Genomic DNA, 16,531 nt, shown 5'->3' on the forward strand with positions numbered 1-16,531 from the left:
CTTTCTTTTTCTTCTGTGCTTTAAAATATCTTCATGGATATGTGATGTCTGTAAATGAGCGTCCTTGTGGTTCCCCGTGTCATTTTAAGGTTTTCAAATGTTCTTCACTGGTGCATGGTGTATGTCTGTAGTGATTGGTGGCAATGGATTGACTTTGTGGCTCACACAATTTAACAGTTTGGCCAAAGCTGTCACAGTCTGATGCCCACTTAAAGACGAGGTCATCACTGTGTTGAGAAGTGTTGGGGGGGCTCAGGATGAAAAAGACATTAAATACTCTTCAACATGTACCAATACAGTCTAAGTCAATGTTCTGCTGTTTGTTCACAGCTCTGTGCTCGTCAGCTGTTACTGTAATCAAGCTTTAAATCATGAGGGGTGTTTTCAGTGTAACAGCTGTGGTGGAATGTAACTAAGTACACTTCCTCTGTACTTGTACTCTTTCTTTACATGCCACTTTCCACTGTCTGACACCGATGCTTAAAGAGACACACTTCTCACTGAGTTAAATGTGCGCATTTCAACGGGTTCGCAGCTGCTGCTCAGAGGAGGAAGGACTTCACTTTCAATTTCGATTTAATTTAGAAAAAACATGGAGTCCGTCTGATGTGTGCAACAAACGCGTCGAGCACAGTTTTAGAGCTGCAGAGAGGGGTTCACGAGACAACTTTATAAAACCGGGACTGCTCGACTGAACGTTCGGGTTTAACGTCGGGTGTCAGCTTTACTTCCCCGTCAGACGGATACGGTCGTTGTTGTCGTTGCCAGAAGTGCATCAACATGTTGGAAGAGACGGGGCCAGAGTGGTTGTCTGAGGAGGTGAAAACCGGAGTAAGTAGAGATCTTTAGCGTCTTTGAGAGACTTGGTGGCGCTGAGAACCGGTGGCTTACATCATGGACACATGGTGCGGTGCGGGAGATGAATTCTGAATGACCTTTCCTCTGTTTGTAGACCACCATCATCGCCATAGAGTTCGATGGAGGGGTCGTGCTGGGGTCTGACTCCCGAGTGTCTGCAGGGTAAGTGTGCGCGCGCACTTGTGTCCAGTTCTATCTGCATAATACTATCTTTACTAAGACATCAATAGCTTCTTGTGTTTACTGACACTAAACCCTTCCCTCTTCCTCTTTCCTTACATGCAGTGTCGCTAGATTAGAGATAAAAGAACTGAGACAATGACATGCAGTTGAGCTTCTAACCAGAAATGCAAAAGTAATATGCAGATAAATGTGCATATGTATAGTGATAATATATACAAGGTATAAGATATATCCAGGAGGCTATGATTAACCTACACACTCCCCCTCTTCATCCCTCCATCCAGGGCGTCGGTGGTGAACAGGGTGATGAACAAGCTGTCTCCCCTCCATGACAGGATCTACTGCGCTCTGTCAGGCTCTGCAGCAGACGCTCAGACCATCGCTGAGGTGGTCAACTACCAGCTCGATGTCCACAGGTGAATACGCACTCTAAATAGACCGACAGACTCGTTGACCTTTTATTAGATATCCCATGATGGCAAAGTATAGTCCTACTCGTTTTGAGGTGCCTTCCTGACCTCACTACAGAGAAACAGCCCATAAAATGAGCAAGGATTGCAGTATATTTTGCACCTTTTATGTATTCATATAATTGCTCAGATAACAGTTTCCCTTAACAGTGCAAATGCTGTTCCCGAAGCTTTTTAATATTATATTTCAAATTCTGAATACGATATCACAGAGTGAAATATTTTAGCTAAAGGATTCACATTGATCACTGAGTTTCAGCTACTGGCAGCTTCAATGTGAAGATAACATAAATCTAAACCACAATGCTCACAGCGTTTGTCTTCCGCGTTTTTTATTGGAGATCCAGCATCATGTTTGTTTCTACGTCTTCCTCTGTCAGTATTGAGATAGATGAGGAGCCCCAGGTTCGCTCAGCGGCCACTCTGGTGAGGAACATCTCATACAAGTACAAGGAGGAGATGTCGGCCCATCTCATCGTGGCCGGCTGGGACAGAAGAGATGGGGGGCAGGTCAGTAAAAACATATAGATGACTCCATTCTGAAAGGAAGAGATTCAAGCCTTAAACAAGAAAGATCACTGGGGGAAAAATATTAATGTCAAAATGAATGTCTGCAACACACATGATGTTACAGGAGTGCATACAGAATGACATTGTGATCTGTCTTGCTCCTCTCTGTGCCTGTGCCCTCTGACCTCTCCCAGGTGTTTGCAACCCTGAGTGGTCTCCTGACGAGGCAGCCTTTTGCACTCGGTGGCTCTGGCAGCTCATACGTCTATGGGTTTGTTGACGCTGAGTTTCGCAGGGGTATGAGCAAGGAGGAGTGTCAGCAGTTCGTGGTCAACAGTAAGTTTTTTGGTCAGGCAGTTTATTGGATGGTGAAAGAGACACCAGACTCTACTGACTGCTGAGAAGAGCTGGCTGTTCTGTCTCATAATGTTATTTAACATATGTTGTCCTATGAAACCTCTCCTCACCTTTCTCACCCCTTCTCTTCTCTTTCCCTCACTCAGCTCTGTCTTTGGCAATGAGCCGGGATGGCTCCAGTGGCGGCGTGGCCTATATTGTCTCCATTGATGAACACGGCACAGAGGAGAAAGTGGTTCTAGGAAACGACTTACCCACCTTCTTTGACCAGTGATACTTACAGTTTTATCATCTCCAGTCTGCAAGCCACTGCTGTGCAGGATGCAATTAGGTATTTGTTTTGCTCACAACAGCCACTACAATAAATAAAGCTGATTCTGATACATACACTTTGGCTCGGCTGTCAGCTAATTCAGCTTGTCAAATAAAAATAGTAGATAACAATACTTTTACTAAAAAGTTTCATTTTAACAAAATCATTGCATTGCTCTGTGATACGCAAAGCTATGTCATGTTTAATATCAGGTCATTTAAAACCCTGACGTCATTTGTGGCTCATCATTAAGAAACTTAAATATAACAAACAAACGCTGACATTAGGTGACCTTTATTGATTTATCTTCCAAGGAAAAACTGCTGAGACATGATTCTTCCTTTCAGTCTCTGCATGTGATTCTAACAAGGTTATCTCACCAGATACACCGGTAAATATTATGTCCCCTTTGGCCAAGTTCAGGAAAGCTTCACAGAGTTGGATATGGAATTGTCAGTATGTCTATCAAATAGTCTTTTTTTCTCAGATGACAGATGTGTTTTTTTCAATGGCAGATGCCGATATGTAGAGAGCAGGGCTTATAATGCGGATATATTATTGTTGGGGTTGTTGTTTTTGCTTCTAATAAAATACAACAATGTATTAATAATAACTGGGAAGAGACCCCGGGGAAGACCCAGAACACGCTGGAGAGATTACATCTCCCAGCTGGCCTGGGAACGCCTCGGGATCCCCCAGAATGAGCTGGAACATGTTGCTGGTGAGAGGGAAGTCTGGGTCAGCCTGCTTGGCCTGCTGCCACCGCGACCCCGACCCCGGATAAGCGGAGGAAAATGGATGTATGGATTAATAATAACAAATACAACACAGAATTGAGGCCTTTATACACCGAATGTGTGACGAATAAATGAGACGAAAACACTACGTAGTGGCCTGTGATTGGGGGCTTTTATTGTGAAAGATAAGAACAGAGGGAGTGGATGTGTCATCGCTGCCTTTGTCAAGGTGGAAATTAGTAATTAAGTTTGCCGACTGATTAAAATGTGGTGGTCAAAGGTCACTGTGAACTCATAAAACATGTGGGCATAACTCTGGAATTCATCTGCTAATTACGACAATTTCACACAAATGTCTTAGAGGATAAAATGATGAAGGGATGACGTTTTGGGCAGAAATGGATGTAAACTGTAACATGACTGGTTGTCGGAGGCTTATAACAGCAAAAAGGTAATACTAGTTTCAAACTGTATTTTTTGTCATGAATACTTTCACACAGAATTTAAATTATTGCAGCAAAAAAGCGACTTTATCAGAACGACACATCAAATAAATACATTTTAAAAACTAAACCCAAAAACCTATAAATGACAAAGTGTTTTAGTGCACGTAACATTGATCATATAGCAGCATGTCCTTGTTTCTAAGAGACAACAAAACTGTTTTAACTTGCATATAAAAAGTAAATAAAGAATGTTTGTTGCCTTCCTTGGCGTTGGCTCAGCGGAATATAAAGAAATAGTCTGCGTCTCAAAGTGACAGTTATCGGTCTGATTACTCACCACTAGTTTAATGAGGCTTAGTGCAGAGTAAATACAAGTAATGGATGAAACCTGCTAAACAATCAGCCTCACTATAAATAGTTCCACAGAAACACTCACTGAGCAGCAGCAGTTGTCTGTGTGAGCTATTCAGTGTGACAAGCATGACAGCAAAAAGTCAAAGTCGAGTTTGTTATACCACCTCGGTTGATGGTTGGTCACCTGTCTACATGATTTAAGGCCTGCTTAAATGTAAGCCTATACATGCATTTTAAATATACATTATCATTGTGCATATGTTCCCGCACGTGCTTTTATGTCTATTATATCAAATTTAAAATAAAATTGTGTTGTGCCTGTGTTGAAAGATGAATTGTTTTATTTCTCTTTTCTTCACAATGCATCCCTTTATATGCTGTTGTTATGTCTCAGTCACTGACACTATGTTAGAGCTGCTGTGTCATGCAGGTGGTTAGTAATAATCAGAAATGGTTGAGGAGTGTAACCCACTCAGTTTAGGAATCCTGAATATCGTCGTGTGCGGAGCAGTTGGGATTTCGGGGAAACCACTGGTCCAAAGCAAGAAAGTGAAAGTGAAAGTGGACAAAAACATCAGTACAAGACTGCAGAGACAGAGCAGGGTACGCAGACGACTGTAGCTGCAAAATGGCAAGAAATACAGCAACAGTTACCCGCAAAGTCGTAGCTTTGACTTTAGCAGTCTGCGTCGACCTGTCCTTGTTTTACGCAGCGGGACTAGTGGCGACTCGCAGCGTGTTTGGACATTTTGCGCGTCTCTGGGTCCACGCGGCTCTCCGGTGCTCGGCACTAACCGCCGTAACTCTGCTCGCCCTCGGAGACCTCAACCCGTTGCTGATTCGTGTCATCGCGTCGCACTGTCTGCTGCCCGCGGTGTTTGAGACCGGGACCAAAGCGCTCTACCACGAGGAGACCGAATGTGGCTTGTCGGCGGATGCGCGCTGCTGGCTCATGTGTGCCGGAGCGTCGCTGGCCGGTGCGCTGTTTTGGGAAATCACCGTCCCGGACGCCGACGACGCGGCTGCCGGTAAAGAGAAGAAGCAGAAAGCCAGAGTGCTGTTTGTGAGAGTCCTGCGCCTGTACTCCCCCGAATATCTGCTGCTGCTTGGGGGGCTTGTGATGCTGACGTTGGCTGTTTTGTGTAAGTAGATGGTGATGATAATAATGATGATGATGATGATGATGATGATGATGAGCATAATTAATTGTCATTCCAGTAGCCTACATGATGTACATGAAAGGCAATGAAATTAAGAACTCAGGTTCCAGTGCAGGTTGATGAGGATGATTTTGATGATTTCAGCCCATAGTAAAGAGATGCTCAGGAAATGGACAATTATGAACTATCAGCAGTGGAAAGTATTTTTTTAAGAATACTGTCATTGTCACTATTTCCACATATTTTCAATTCTCAATGTGGGAATTGAAACACTATTGCTGAAGAGATACGCTGGACCACGTTCATGATGATGATGATGATGATGATGATGTTGATTTGCTGGCTGATGCACCTTTATCTCTCTGTATGTGTCTGATGTGTATTCTGCACGTCCCTCTCAGGTGAGATGTTCATTCCGTTCTACACTGGGAGAGTCATTGACATCCTTGGCACTCAGTATCAGCCGAATGAATTTGTGTCTGCGCTCCTCTTCATGGGCCTGTACTCTCTGGGCAGGTATGGGACTATTCTTTCCCCTCCTCACTCTGGTGGCTCACAAGGTGAATTCTGACTGACTTGTCTCTTTTTGTCATCTGTCAGCTCTCTGAGTGCAGGCTGCAGAGGGGGTATCTTACTTTGTGCCATCAGTGCCTTCACATGCAGGATGAAAGTCAAGCTGTTTGGGGCTTTGACCAAACAGGAAATTGGATTCTTTGAGACCACAAAGACGGGTAAGGCTCTTATATGACATGCAAACATACTGCATGAATAATGTATCAGTGCACATGATGGATGGAACAAGTCATGTCAAGACAAAATCACACGTATAAAGACACATATATTGGACGATACTGAACAAGACGAGTTAAGAGAAACCGGGCAGAATGGAGCAGAACATACAAGGGTGTCACAGGACGAGACATACTAGAGAGGAACATGACAGAACCTAACAGAAAGTCATTTCTCTGTATTTTCTGTGTAGGTGAAATCACATCCAGGTTGTCTAAAGACACCACCTTGATGGGAAGAGCGGTCTGTCTCAATGTCAATGTGCTGCTGAGGACGTTCATCAAGACACTGGGCATGATCTCCCTGATGATGAATCTTTCATGGAAGCTCACATTCCTCGTATTGATGGAGACGCCCATCACTGGCCTCATTCAGAACATCCATGACACACACTACCAGGTAAAAGGCAGGTTCATAAGAAATGTTGAATTGACATTGAGATCCACAAAATCCTGTTTATGCATCATTTCCATCCCTATTTTTAGACATTTTAACTGATCAAAAACTCCTTCTCTTCAAAGGATTTAGCAGACATGTCTTTATGTCTTTCAAAAGACAAATGGTACTCAGAAACAAAACAAAACAATATTAAACCATTGGTTGGGCCCATCTTCTGTCTCTGATGACAATATCTTATTACAGATTCAAATGATTTATTTCCTTCACTAATGTACAGGACTCTGGTTCGCCCTTACTTATTCAACTTAAAGCTACTATGTGGAACTTTCATTTTGTGTTGATTTTGATGCTCTCTGTGGACAAAAGCGGTTGTGTTTCCGAGCAACAGAGTCCATTTTACAAAACCTCTCATTTTACTGCCGCGGGTTCTGACAGTCTGCCCCTCACAGTCCTGGTTCTGGTTCTGTGTCCTGTGCCTCCCTCCCCGCCAGCGGGCTCAGAAATACTGCTGGCCTGAGTAGGAGCTGCTGGAGAACATCTGAAAACTACTTTTTAAATGATTCAACCGAAACAACCAGCACTGTGTCGTCAACTTTTTTCCAATGAAATTAGATAGTAGCACTAGCTCCAAAAGCTGCTAAATCGAGTGAGAAAGTCGCCAAGTCGGCAACACTGACAGCCCCTCCCTTCTGGCGTCCCCCCAAAGCCTCAAATTATCATTATGAGCATAAACAACAAACATGGCTTTGGAGTGCTTTTGGAAGCATGAATGCAATCGTCAGAAGTTAAAAGCTAACGTTAGGCTATAAACAAACTGCACCTCGGTCGCTTAAGCGCAAGTTTACACAACAAGGCTGTAAAGGCAGACTAGCTGACGTGATGACGCATTTAGACACTTGTTAGCACCCGTCTTTTTAAAGACATGGAAGAGCTTCAAAAGTTGAAAGTACTGACAGATTTTTTCTATGTATTTTTTTAAATTTTATTTATTTCAGCAAATATAAAAAAAAGTTTCTAAAATACATTCTCTACCCGAACCTTGAGTACTAAGATGACTTTCATTGTCTTTTTGTATTCCTCCCTCAGCGGCTGTCCCTGGCGGTGCAGGACTCGATGGCTCAGGCAAATGAAGTCGTGAACGAGGTAGTGTCCAGTATTCAGGTGGTACGGAGCTTCAACACAGAGAAACACGAGGCCCGTCGTTATGACAACCGCTTGATGGACACACACGTCCTCAAGACAAGCCAGAACACCGTCAGAGCTGTTTATCTTCTCGCACGGAGGGTGAGAACTTTGTCATTTTTAGAAAAATTAGGTAGTTGTGAACGTAGCACTGAGCGTATCATTGTATATCACCTGATGTAACAGTAGTTTTTCCTGTGTGTGTGTGTGTGTGTGTGTGTGTGTGTGTCTATAGTTGACAGGGTTAGGCATGCAGGTCGTCATGTTGTACTACGGCAGGCTGTTCATCCAGAGTGGACAGATGACCACTGGCAACCTGGTTTCCTTCATCCTCTACCAGTCAGATCTTGGAGACAACATCAGGGTATATAACTGCTTAGTTTTAATGTTTTATTGAAAGATGATACAGTATGATATGTACGTAGTTGCTTTTAAAAGAATGTCCTCAGGAATGATATTCAATTGGCTCATAGCTTTTAAGCATGTCCAACCACACTATCCTAAACATATGATTGCATGCAAACATATTTATATTTAACATACTGCAGCTTTGACTCTATAAATGAAAACATTATGTTCTTAAGTGCTCAGTTTTATGACATTTTTTAGACACTCACCTACATCTTTGGCGACATGCTGAACTCGGTGGGGGCTGCTGGGAAAGTGTTTGAGTACCTGGATCGAAAACCTCTGGTCAGCATGGAGGGGAAACTCAAACCGGATCAGCTGACAGGGCACGTCATCTTCCGCGATCTCAACTTCGCCTATCCTACATGCCCCAACAAAACAGTGCTGCAGGTGAGGACCGGCAGACAGACAAGGGGACTTCTTTAGCATGCATTTGTACAGTTCATGGAAAAATATATATATTGAAATGAACAGTGGAAAAAACAGGATGCGTATAGAAAGTGACAAGCTAAAGTAAATTATTTACACAGGCGTTCCCTCCCAAGTATTTACAACTACTTATAAACTTATTGTTAGAAAAATATTACTCGAGACCTGGTGAAAATCCTTAAACAGGACATTTATTCTTGCAAGAAGGAAACAAGAGTTGAAACACAGTTATGCATCAAGGCTGCTCAAAGGTCTGTGAGTCTCTGACATATATACTGAGGATAACAGACAAGTGCGTTGGAACAGAATGATTTGCATAAAGTCTGGACATCGCTTGGACCCGTTTCTTTGATAATTCGTTCTGTCGAGGGTCATCTTATCCTGATCACGGAAGACGTCATGGTTGCAAATCAGCCTACGTACAGTATATACTGACGTGAACACAACAGATTTACTATCTTCCCTTGACGCCCGGTCATAAGTAAACAAACAGATGAGATAGCCATTAAGAAAGACAACTAAGACACTTAATGAAGAACACAGCTGAGAAAGCTTGTGTGAAGATTGGTTCATACAAGGACACGGACTTTATGGAACCAGCTGCTTAGATTACAGTGGCTAAACAAAAACATTAAGTTTTTCCAACACTTATGTAGAATCAACTACAGACACAAAACTCTATTTTGTTTTCGTTGTTATCTCCTCGTTTCAGGACTTTTCTTTGGAGCTGAAGTCAGGTCAGATGACTGCACTCGTGGGTACATCTGGAAAAGGAAAAAGCACATGTGTGAGTCTGCTGGAGCACTTCTATGAGCAGCAGGATGGAGAAATCCTATTGGACAATGAACCTCTGAAATCCTATGACCACCGCTTCCTCCACAAGAAGGTAATTAATAATTACGGCTTTTTCAAGTGATGCACACTACTCTTTTGTTGTGACCTCCTGTCTTAGAGAATTTCTGTCTCTTATCTGCGTTTGAATTGTTTTTATAGTTTCAAATACAACATTCGACAATCCACACGGGAAGACATCTATTGTGAAAAAACAAGAGATTACTATTACTAGCCTATTTAGACCAGAATGCAGTTCAACCATAACACATGTTGCACATTGAGTAATGGCCTGATGAGTAGACTAAATGGAAGATAAGATAAGATGGTCCTTTATTAGTGCCATCAGTCTGATGAGAGTGTGTTTGACAGATTGCTGTGGTGAGCCAGGAGCCTGTGCTCTTCTCTGGCTCCATCAGAGACAACATCGCCTACGGGCTTGCTGAATGCTCATTGGATGAGATCCAGGAAGCAGCACGCAAAGCCAACGCCCATGACTTCATCATGAAGCTGGAGAAGGGCTACAATACAGGTAACCTTTTTATAACCACCCCTGCTATTGTTTCTACATCGAGTAAAAACCTGCTTTGGATGGTCGAGTGAAGAACATAGCATTTGTAGAGATTGACTTTCTATTTATTTTATTTTTTTGTAATTTGTAATTTTCGGACAGTAGTTTAGATTACAAAGTATACACCATCACCAGCATATATGCTGTCCACAGTTTTTCAAAATTGGGTAACTTTGTATAATTTGGGAGAGTGTACACAGTCAAACTCTATGCGCTGTGAGTTGCATTATTCTCCGAAACGCCAGAGAGCGTACAAACAAAATGAACTGTGAAGAATCAAAAAGACAACGAGTGTAACTCATAGATATGCCCGTAGACTGTAGGTGTAACCGGTAAAATGACATAAACTAACCTCCACAATGACCTGGATGAAATATCTGTAAACTCATATCTGATATTGATGGACTACTTTATTGCCTTTGTACAAGCCCTGTAAAGAAACAAGTCAAGTATTACATGCATTATAAAGAAACGCAACATTATTGCCCGCACCTCGCACCGGCTTCACTACGTCAAGTATAAACTAAGCTTGAGCTGGCGTCTAGCAGCTAACAGTGCTAACAGAGCTAACAGTGCAAACAACGGCAACAGTGCGGACAGGACGAGCAGTGTAAACTTGGGGGAGTAACCTGAAGGCGTCTCCGCGACGACGCTGTTGGTCAGGACGCCCTTATCATCTGTTACCGCCATACGGGCGCAGTGCAGAGCAGTGGCCACTAGCTAACCAATGGCGCACGCTAAAGCACAGAGAAGCTCGGATTACAACACACACACAGAGGGAGAGTGACGTCATTCTCTGTCTTTCTGTATCTGCATACCACCTTGAACCTCAATCCGTCATGATTTTATGATGTTATTTCTCAGAGGTGGGTGAGGGCGGCGGCCATCTATCCAAGAGCCAGAAGCAGCAGATCGCCATTGCTCGAGCTCTGGTCAGGCAGCCACAGGTCCTCATTCTGGATGAAATAACCAGCTCTCTGGACATGACGAGTGAAAATAAGGTATGTCACAACTTCCCTCCGGGCCAGAGTTCATTACCATCAGTCACTTCTGACTAAAAACATACAGTCAGTATTTAAAACATCCAAATTACACATTAAGCTGTCTATGTATGTCTATTTGCGTTTGTAGATTTCTCTTAAATTCACCAAAGGTTACCATTAGATAATGCCTCATTTGCATATTAAAACATGACATGAACATTAACCTGTCTTTATCCAATGTTCCCATTTCTGTTCTTGAAATTAATGAAATTAGCAGTATTTAACAAGATAATGCTTAATTTGCATATTTAATACATTTTCAGAAAACTTGTAATATAGAAAGTAATCGTCTCAATGCAAGTACTCAAATGGGAAATTTACACGGTGATATGTCTGTCATTGACTCTGCACAGATCCAGCAGGCCCTGGCGAGTTGTCCCAACCAGACCCTGCTGGTGATCGCTCACAAGCTGAGGACCATTGAGAGGGCAGATCAGATCGTTGTGATCGACGACGGCAGAGTTCAGGAACAAGGGACTCACCAGGAACTGATGGACCTGAAGGGGAGCTATTACAAACTGAGGGAGGGGAACTCACCACAGTGACAAACCGCTGTCACTGAGCCGTGCTGTGGATCCATGTCATCTGTGAGACAATTGTTCTGTGTGACCGTGATGCACGTTGGACCAACAGCAGCTAACCTAATAAAAGAGTTGTTATTTCGTAAGCCATACTATTTTCTGTGTAATAAAGTGGCCACACACATACTGAACATTTACACACAGACCTGATAAAAATGTTTATGTAAATATTGTTGTATAAATATTGAAAATGAAAGAACATAGACATATGTTTTTCAGAAATGTTAAAAGATGTGGAACCTTCTCAACTTTAGTAGTGTACTTTTGTTCTTATACATTTTGTTGAAATGACATTAGATATTGTAAATTAGTCAAACAAAATGTACGCTATGGTTTTCTCTTTCATGGCCTTGTATTTGGGTACAGATGAATAACACAACAGCACACAGTTGACGCCATAAACTTTTATGATCAGAGTGGCCTAAGGTTGCCTCATGTGTACGTCCCAAATAAAAGATTGATGTTTCAAACAGAATATTTCTGTTGGATTATATTTGTCAAGCCTTGTGTCACATATTTATAAAGCCATTCAACAGATGTGTGTGGGCAGATGACCCAAACCTCTGACTTGTCAATGGGTGGATGAGCAAGAACTTCATGAAGCTAAATGAAGATAAGACTGAGATCCTCATCGTTAGCCCAACAACAAGAGGGATCCTGTTCTTGCTGAACTGGGACATCTGGCCTGCAGACACGATCACAAGAAACCTCGGCGTCGTTTTAGATTTGGACCTCAATTGTGAGCTCAGTTGAATTCATCGACTGCCTTGTTCATGCTTTTGTTTCTAGTCACCTTGACTTCTGTAACGCTTTTTTATTCTGGCCTACCAAACGTAGCCATTGCAAAGCTACGGACCACTCAGAATGCTGCTGCCAGGGTTTTATCAAAAACTAAAATGAGAGATCATACAACTCCTGTTTTACGCAACCTACACTCCCTGTATCTTTTAGAATTTAATTTAAGTTCTTCTCTTAGATTTTATCACACGGAATAGCCTCGCTGCCCTTTTATATGACAGATTGCATCATCATTTTATGATCCTCCACGAACCATAAGATCCTGCAAAGCTGCTCTTTCTTACTGTTCCCAAGGTCGCCACAAACACCTTTGAGGATGCTACTTTTTGCCACGACACCCCAAAAATATGGAACACTCTGCCTTTAAATATAACACTGTAATATAACACACACGCTGACATGTTCTCCCCTCCTGCTTGTGTACGTGTATTGTCTTTAAACCTGAATTGTAAAGCCCTTTGCGCTGAATTCTGTGCGTGTAAAGTGCTATATAAATAAAGTGCATTCATTCATTCAACAAAGGTCTCATAGGACAAAGTGAAAGTAAAATATGTTAAGTGTTATGCAAAAATCTGCATGTGGTTTAGTTTTTAATTCCACAGTGAAAATTCAGAGTTTGCAGGTTTTATGCAGACAACGACGGACCCGGCATGAGTCTCACTGCACTGTGCGATGAAAAGGAGGGAAACGCAGCTCGTAATAATTACTCAAATGTATTTATTCAGGTTACCGAGCGTGGTGGTTGTGAGTTTGTTATACTGGTTAGTAGTCTGAGGCGTTTGAGCTTTTCTAATCACACATTAGTGTTTGCGTTTCTGGTTTGCCTGTTGGGGGGGGGTTGTCTTTATTGTTTGAGCAGACCTGGAAAGTCCCTGACTACCAGCCCTGTTTTTTTTGTTCCGGCAGTGAAGCTTTTTGGAAAGTTGCCCGGTGTCATAAAAACCAAAGGTGCAGTGAAGCGATATGCGGCATTATGTCAAAACACCAACATCCTCTATTGACAGAGAGCAGGCTCAGCTTAGGCAACATTGGTCGCCATCTTGTCGAGACGTCTGTGCCGCCACAAAATGGAGGCTGAAGTCACGTGCTGCAGACCAGTAGGGCATTTCTCCTGGACTACTGCAAGACTTTTAAAACGTCATGTATCCCGATGAGGGATTTGTAAATGAATGGGGGTAGACCCAAACTACAGTTTACACTGACATTTACATTTAAAATAGGTCAAGTTCAAGAATGGTTTATCCCCATTCTTTGTTTGCAATGTCTTGCCTACTTAACTTTTGATGAACTTATTTGCATGTTCCAACATTAACTGAATGATCACATGCTTCTCCGTGGATCTTGTTCTGCTGTTGATTCAAACTTTTTTGAATCACCTGGATGAATTAATAGAATGTGTGGTGATGCGGCTGAAACCAAATCTATTTGTCATTGTTCTTCAAAAAGCTGACACTCTTGGAGATACAACCCGGCTCGGTGACTCATCATAAACTTGGCTGCTTCCCCATCAACAACTGTGTGCTGCCTGCGGGTTATAAAGGCAGGAGTGGAAAAAGCAAATGTCAAAAAGTACGCCATCTTAAGGTGAGACCTTCAAAAACCTTCAAACCCAAAATGGCCGACAGCGTGAGTTTGAAGTTAGTAAATAACGGGTAATTGGTCAAATAAAAGATGATAGTGACTGTGGCAGTATATATCTATGGTGTACTAGAAAAGATTCATGTGCATCCTCAAACCTCAGTGTGCACCTACTGTACTCTGTGTGTGTGTCTTTGGATGTACGTATGTGCTGAGCAGCTTTTGCCTGTCCGGTTCTGCACCATACCAATGCACCACGACACTGCCGAGCTGGAAAGTCCCTTCTCTTCTTACTTTCTCTTTCTGTGCAGTGTTGTGCATTCAGTGACTCATCCAAACCACAATCAAGCCCAAGCTCTTGTGACTGAGAGCATTCTGGTGTTATTGGCACTCCTCTCTACCCCAGAAATATGCAGCTTCTGTCGACTATTTTAAGCAGTTGTCACATAAACATATTTGATATTATACAAAAGATTTGCCACACTGCCTGTCATATGTATAAAACTGGACTGTCTGTCATGACTTCATTGACTTTTAGGCACCAGGGACACTTTGACAGAGCAAGTGGATGTTGATGGAGACACTTTTGAGTTAATCAAACCTTTGTCCTGCACTTCCACCAGGCCTTATAGAATACTTCAAATCAGGTTGTATCTGTTCCGAAGGGTCAGCTATCCCGCTCATATTATATTATATTAAATATATTCAGTGGTAAAATAAGTTTTCAGTCATGTGAAAGTACCACTACAGCGATGTGAAAATACTCTAAGGGGTCACATGGTTTAACCTTAAGTTATTGTATTTTATAAACTCATTGTGTATTTTCTATGTCAAACATTAATTCTTAAAGTAACTCTATCTGTAAATGGAGAGTACAATAGCCTCTCGTAGTGGAGTAGAAGTATAAAGCCGCATAAAATGGAAAATATTCAAATAAAGTACAAGTGCATCAAGTACAGTACTTGAGTAAATGTATGTATCTACTTTCCACCACTGCAAACAGACTTCCCTTAAATAGATGTGCGACACAACCAAAACAATATTAGATTAAGCCTATTGTATATGTCGTATTGTATGTCCTGTCCCTGAAACACGTTAGCTGGTTGGTAGAATCCAACACAGAGGAACTGAAGTGCAAATGAAAAAGAAGTCATTTCAGCGAGATACAGAGTCACAGGACAGATTGGCTTCACTGTCACATAATACTTGCTTCTCTTCTCCTCTTGAAACCAAAAATAATAAAAGGAACTGATGCGGCATAAAGCACAACAGAAATGACACCGATGTAGCTTCTTTCCCACCTCACCTCATTTAGTTTGACAGGTGAGTGAGAATAGAATAGAAGAGTCAGAAACATGGTGAAACACAATGCTACTAAAAGTATTTTAAAAATACATGTGCAAATAAAGTACTTCAGATAAGTCATAATACTATTCTGGATATAATGAGGCAAAAGTAAGCACTGTGCAGTCCTCTTCACTGAGCAGGGAGCTGCAGTGTTATTTAACAGACAGGTAAAGCTCCACTGTCTTTTTGTGAATCCCCTAACTTCCCCTGGGGAGTCGGGCAATTGCAACATTTACTGCAGTTAATGATGAAGAAAAAACATCCAATCAAACACACAGCACATGATCAGTTAAGGAAAGTCCCAGTTTATGACTTCGGAGAGCAAAATGTAGAAAACAGAAACTGATCCTCGGTCAGCTTGAAAAAAAAAAACACAGCCCTGCCCTGTACTGAATCCTTTAAAGCAGAGTAACAGCGCCTTGGTTGGTTGTATTTGCCACTTTTATCATCAGACACGTGATTTCCTGGAAAGTGCCTGCCTGGTAGATTGGCACAAATCATGTTATTCTCAGAAGTCTCAGCAAAAGGCTGAATCATTGCGGGTGACTGCCATCTAGTGAAAGCAACAAAACAGCACTGCAAATGTAAAAAAACACCCCTAACACATAAACCACTTTGGGTTGAGAAGTGGTTACCATACAGCAGTAATGTTATGTGGTATTCTCAGTTCTCTGAACTGTGTAGGTTCTGTGTTGTGTGCATATTAGATCCACAGGAAACCACAAGTGTGTAAGTGCAGAGAGGTGAAAGGGACATCTGAAGCCACAGAGCCACATGAATGTTCTATTCCTCTGTTTAAAGAATTCATACTGAAGGTTGTTTTAGATCGCACCAGTAACCAGAGATACTATGTAAGATGTGTATATTTTAACAGAAGGTTGACACTGCTTCATCGACTTGTAGACTGGGGAAATGGAGGACATTGTATCAGCTGAATTTCAGTCACAGGGCCGTCTCTCTCACCACCACACTGTCTTATGAAAAGTTCATTTAATAGTGATTCAGGGGTTTAAACACCAGGACAGTCAGATCCTCAGGATGTCAGAGGTCTCTAGGAGTACAGCAGGAGGGTGAAGTCATGTGATGAAGAACATTAGAGTCTCAGCACCCCTAGTGCTTCTCTCAGGCATTTTCACAGTGCAACAAGACAACCAACAAGACAACCAACCAGACAACCAACCAGACAA

At 42.2% G+C, this 16,531-nt stretch overlaps 2 protein-coding genes across 2 annotated transcripts; both read left to right on the forward strand.

Annotated features, from left to right (window-relative positions):
• Positions 1-479: 479 nt before the first annotated feature.
• psmb9a (proteasome 20S subunit beta 9a) lies at positions 480-2,824 on the forward strand. Its single transcript, XM_031871269.1, has 6 exons — positions 480-831; positions 953-1,020; positions 1,326-1,457; positions 1,892-2,021; positions 2,216-2,357; positions 2,525-2,824. The coding sequence occupies exons 1-6, from the start codon at positions 781-783 to the stop codon at positions 2,650-2,652; spliced, it is 651 nt and encodes a 216-aa protein (XP_031727129.1). The 5' UTR covers positions 480-780; the 3' UTR covers positions 2,653-2,824.
• Positions 2,825-4,628: 1,804 nt separating this feature from the next.
• tap2a (transporter associated with antigen processing, subunit type a) lies at positions 4,629-12,114 on the forward strand. Its single transcript, XM_031871364.1, has 11 exons — positions 4,629-5,370; positions 5,790-5,904; positions 5,989-6,119; positions 6,371-6,576; positions 7,663-7,860; positions 7,994-8,122; positions 8,368-8,556; positions 9,308-9,481; positions 9,799-9,958; positions 10,862-10,998; positions 11,394-12,114. The coding sequence occupies exons 1-11, from the start codon at positions 4,857-4,859 to the stop codon at positions 11,583-11,585; spliced, it is 2,145 nt and encodes a 714-aa protein (XP_031727224.1). The 5' UTR covers positions 4,629-4,856; the 3' UTR covers positions 11,586-12,114.
• Positions 12,115-16,531: the final 4,417 nt, after the last annotated feature.

This window comes from Anarrhichthys ocellatus, unplaced genomic scaffold, assembly GCF_004355925.1.
Source record: "Anarrhichthys ocellatus isolate YVR2014 unplaced genomic scaffold, GSC_Weel_1.0 scaffold57, whole genome shotgun sequence".
In the NCBI taxonomy this organism is placed as follows: domain Eukaryota; kingdom Metazoa; phylum Chordata; class Actinopteri; order Perciformes; family Anarhichadidae; genus Anarrhichthys; species Anarrhichthys ocellatus.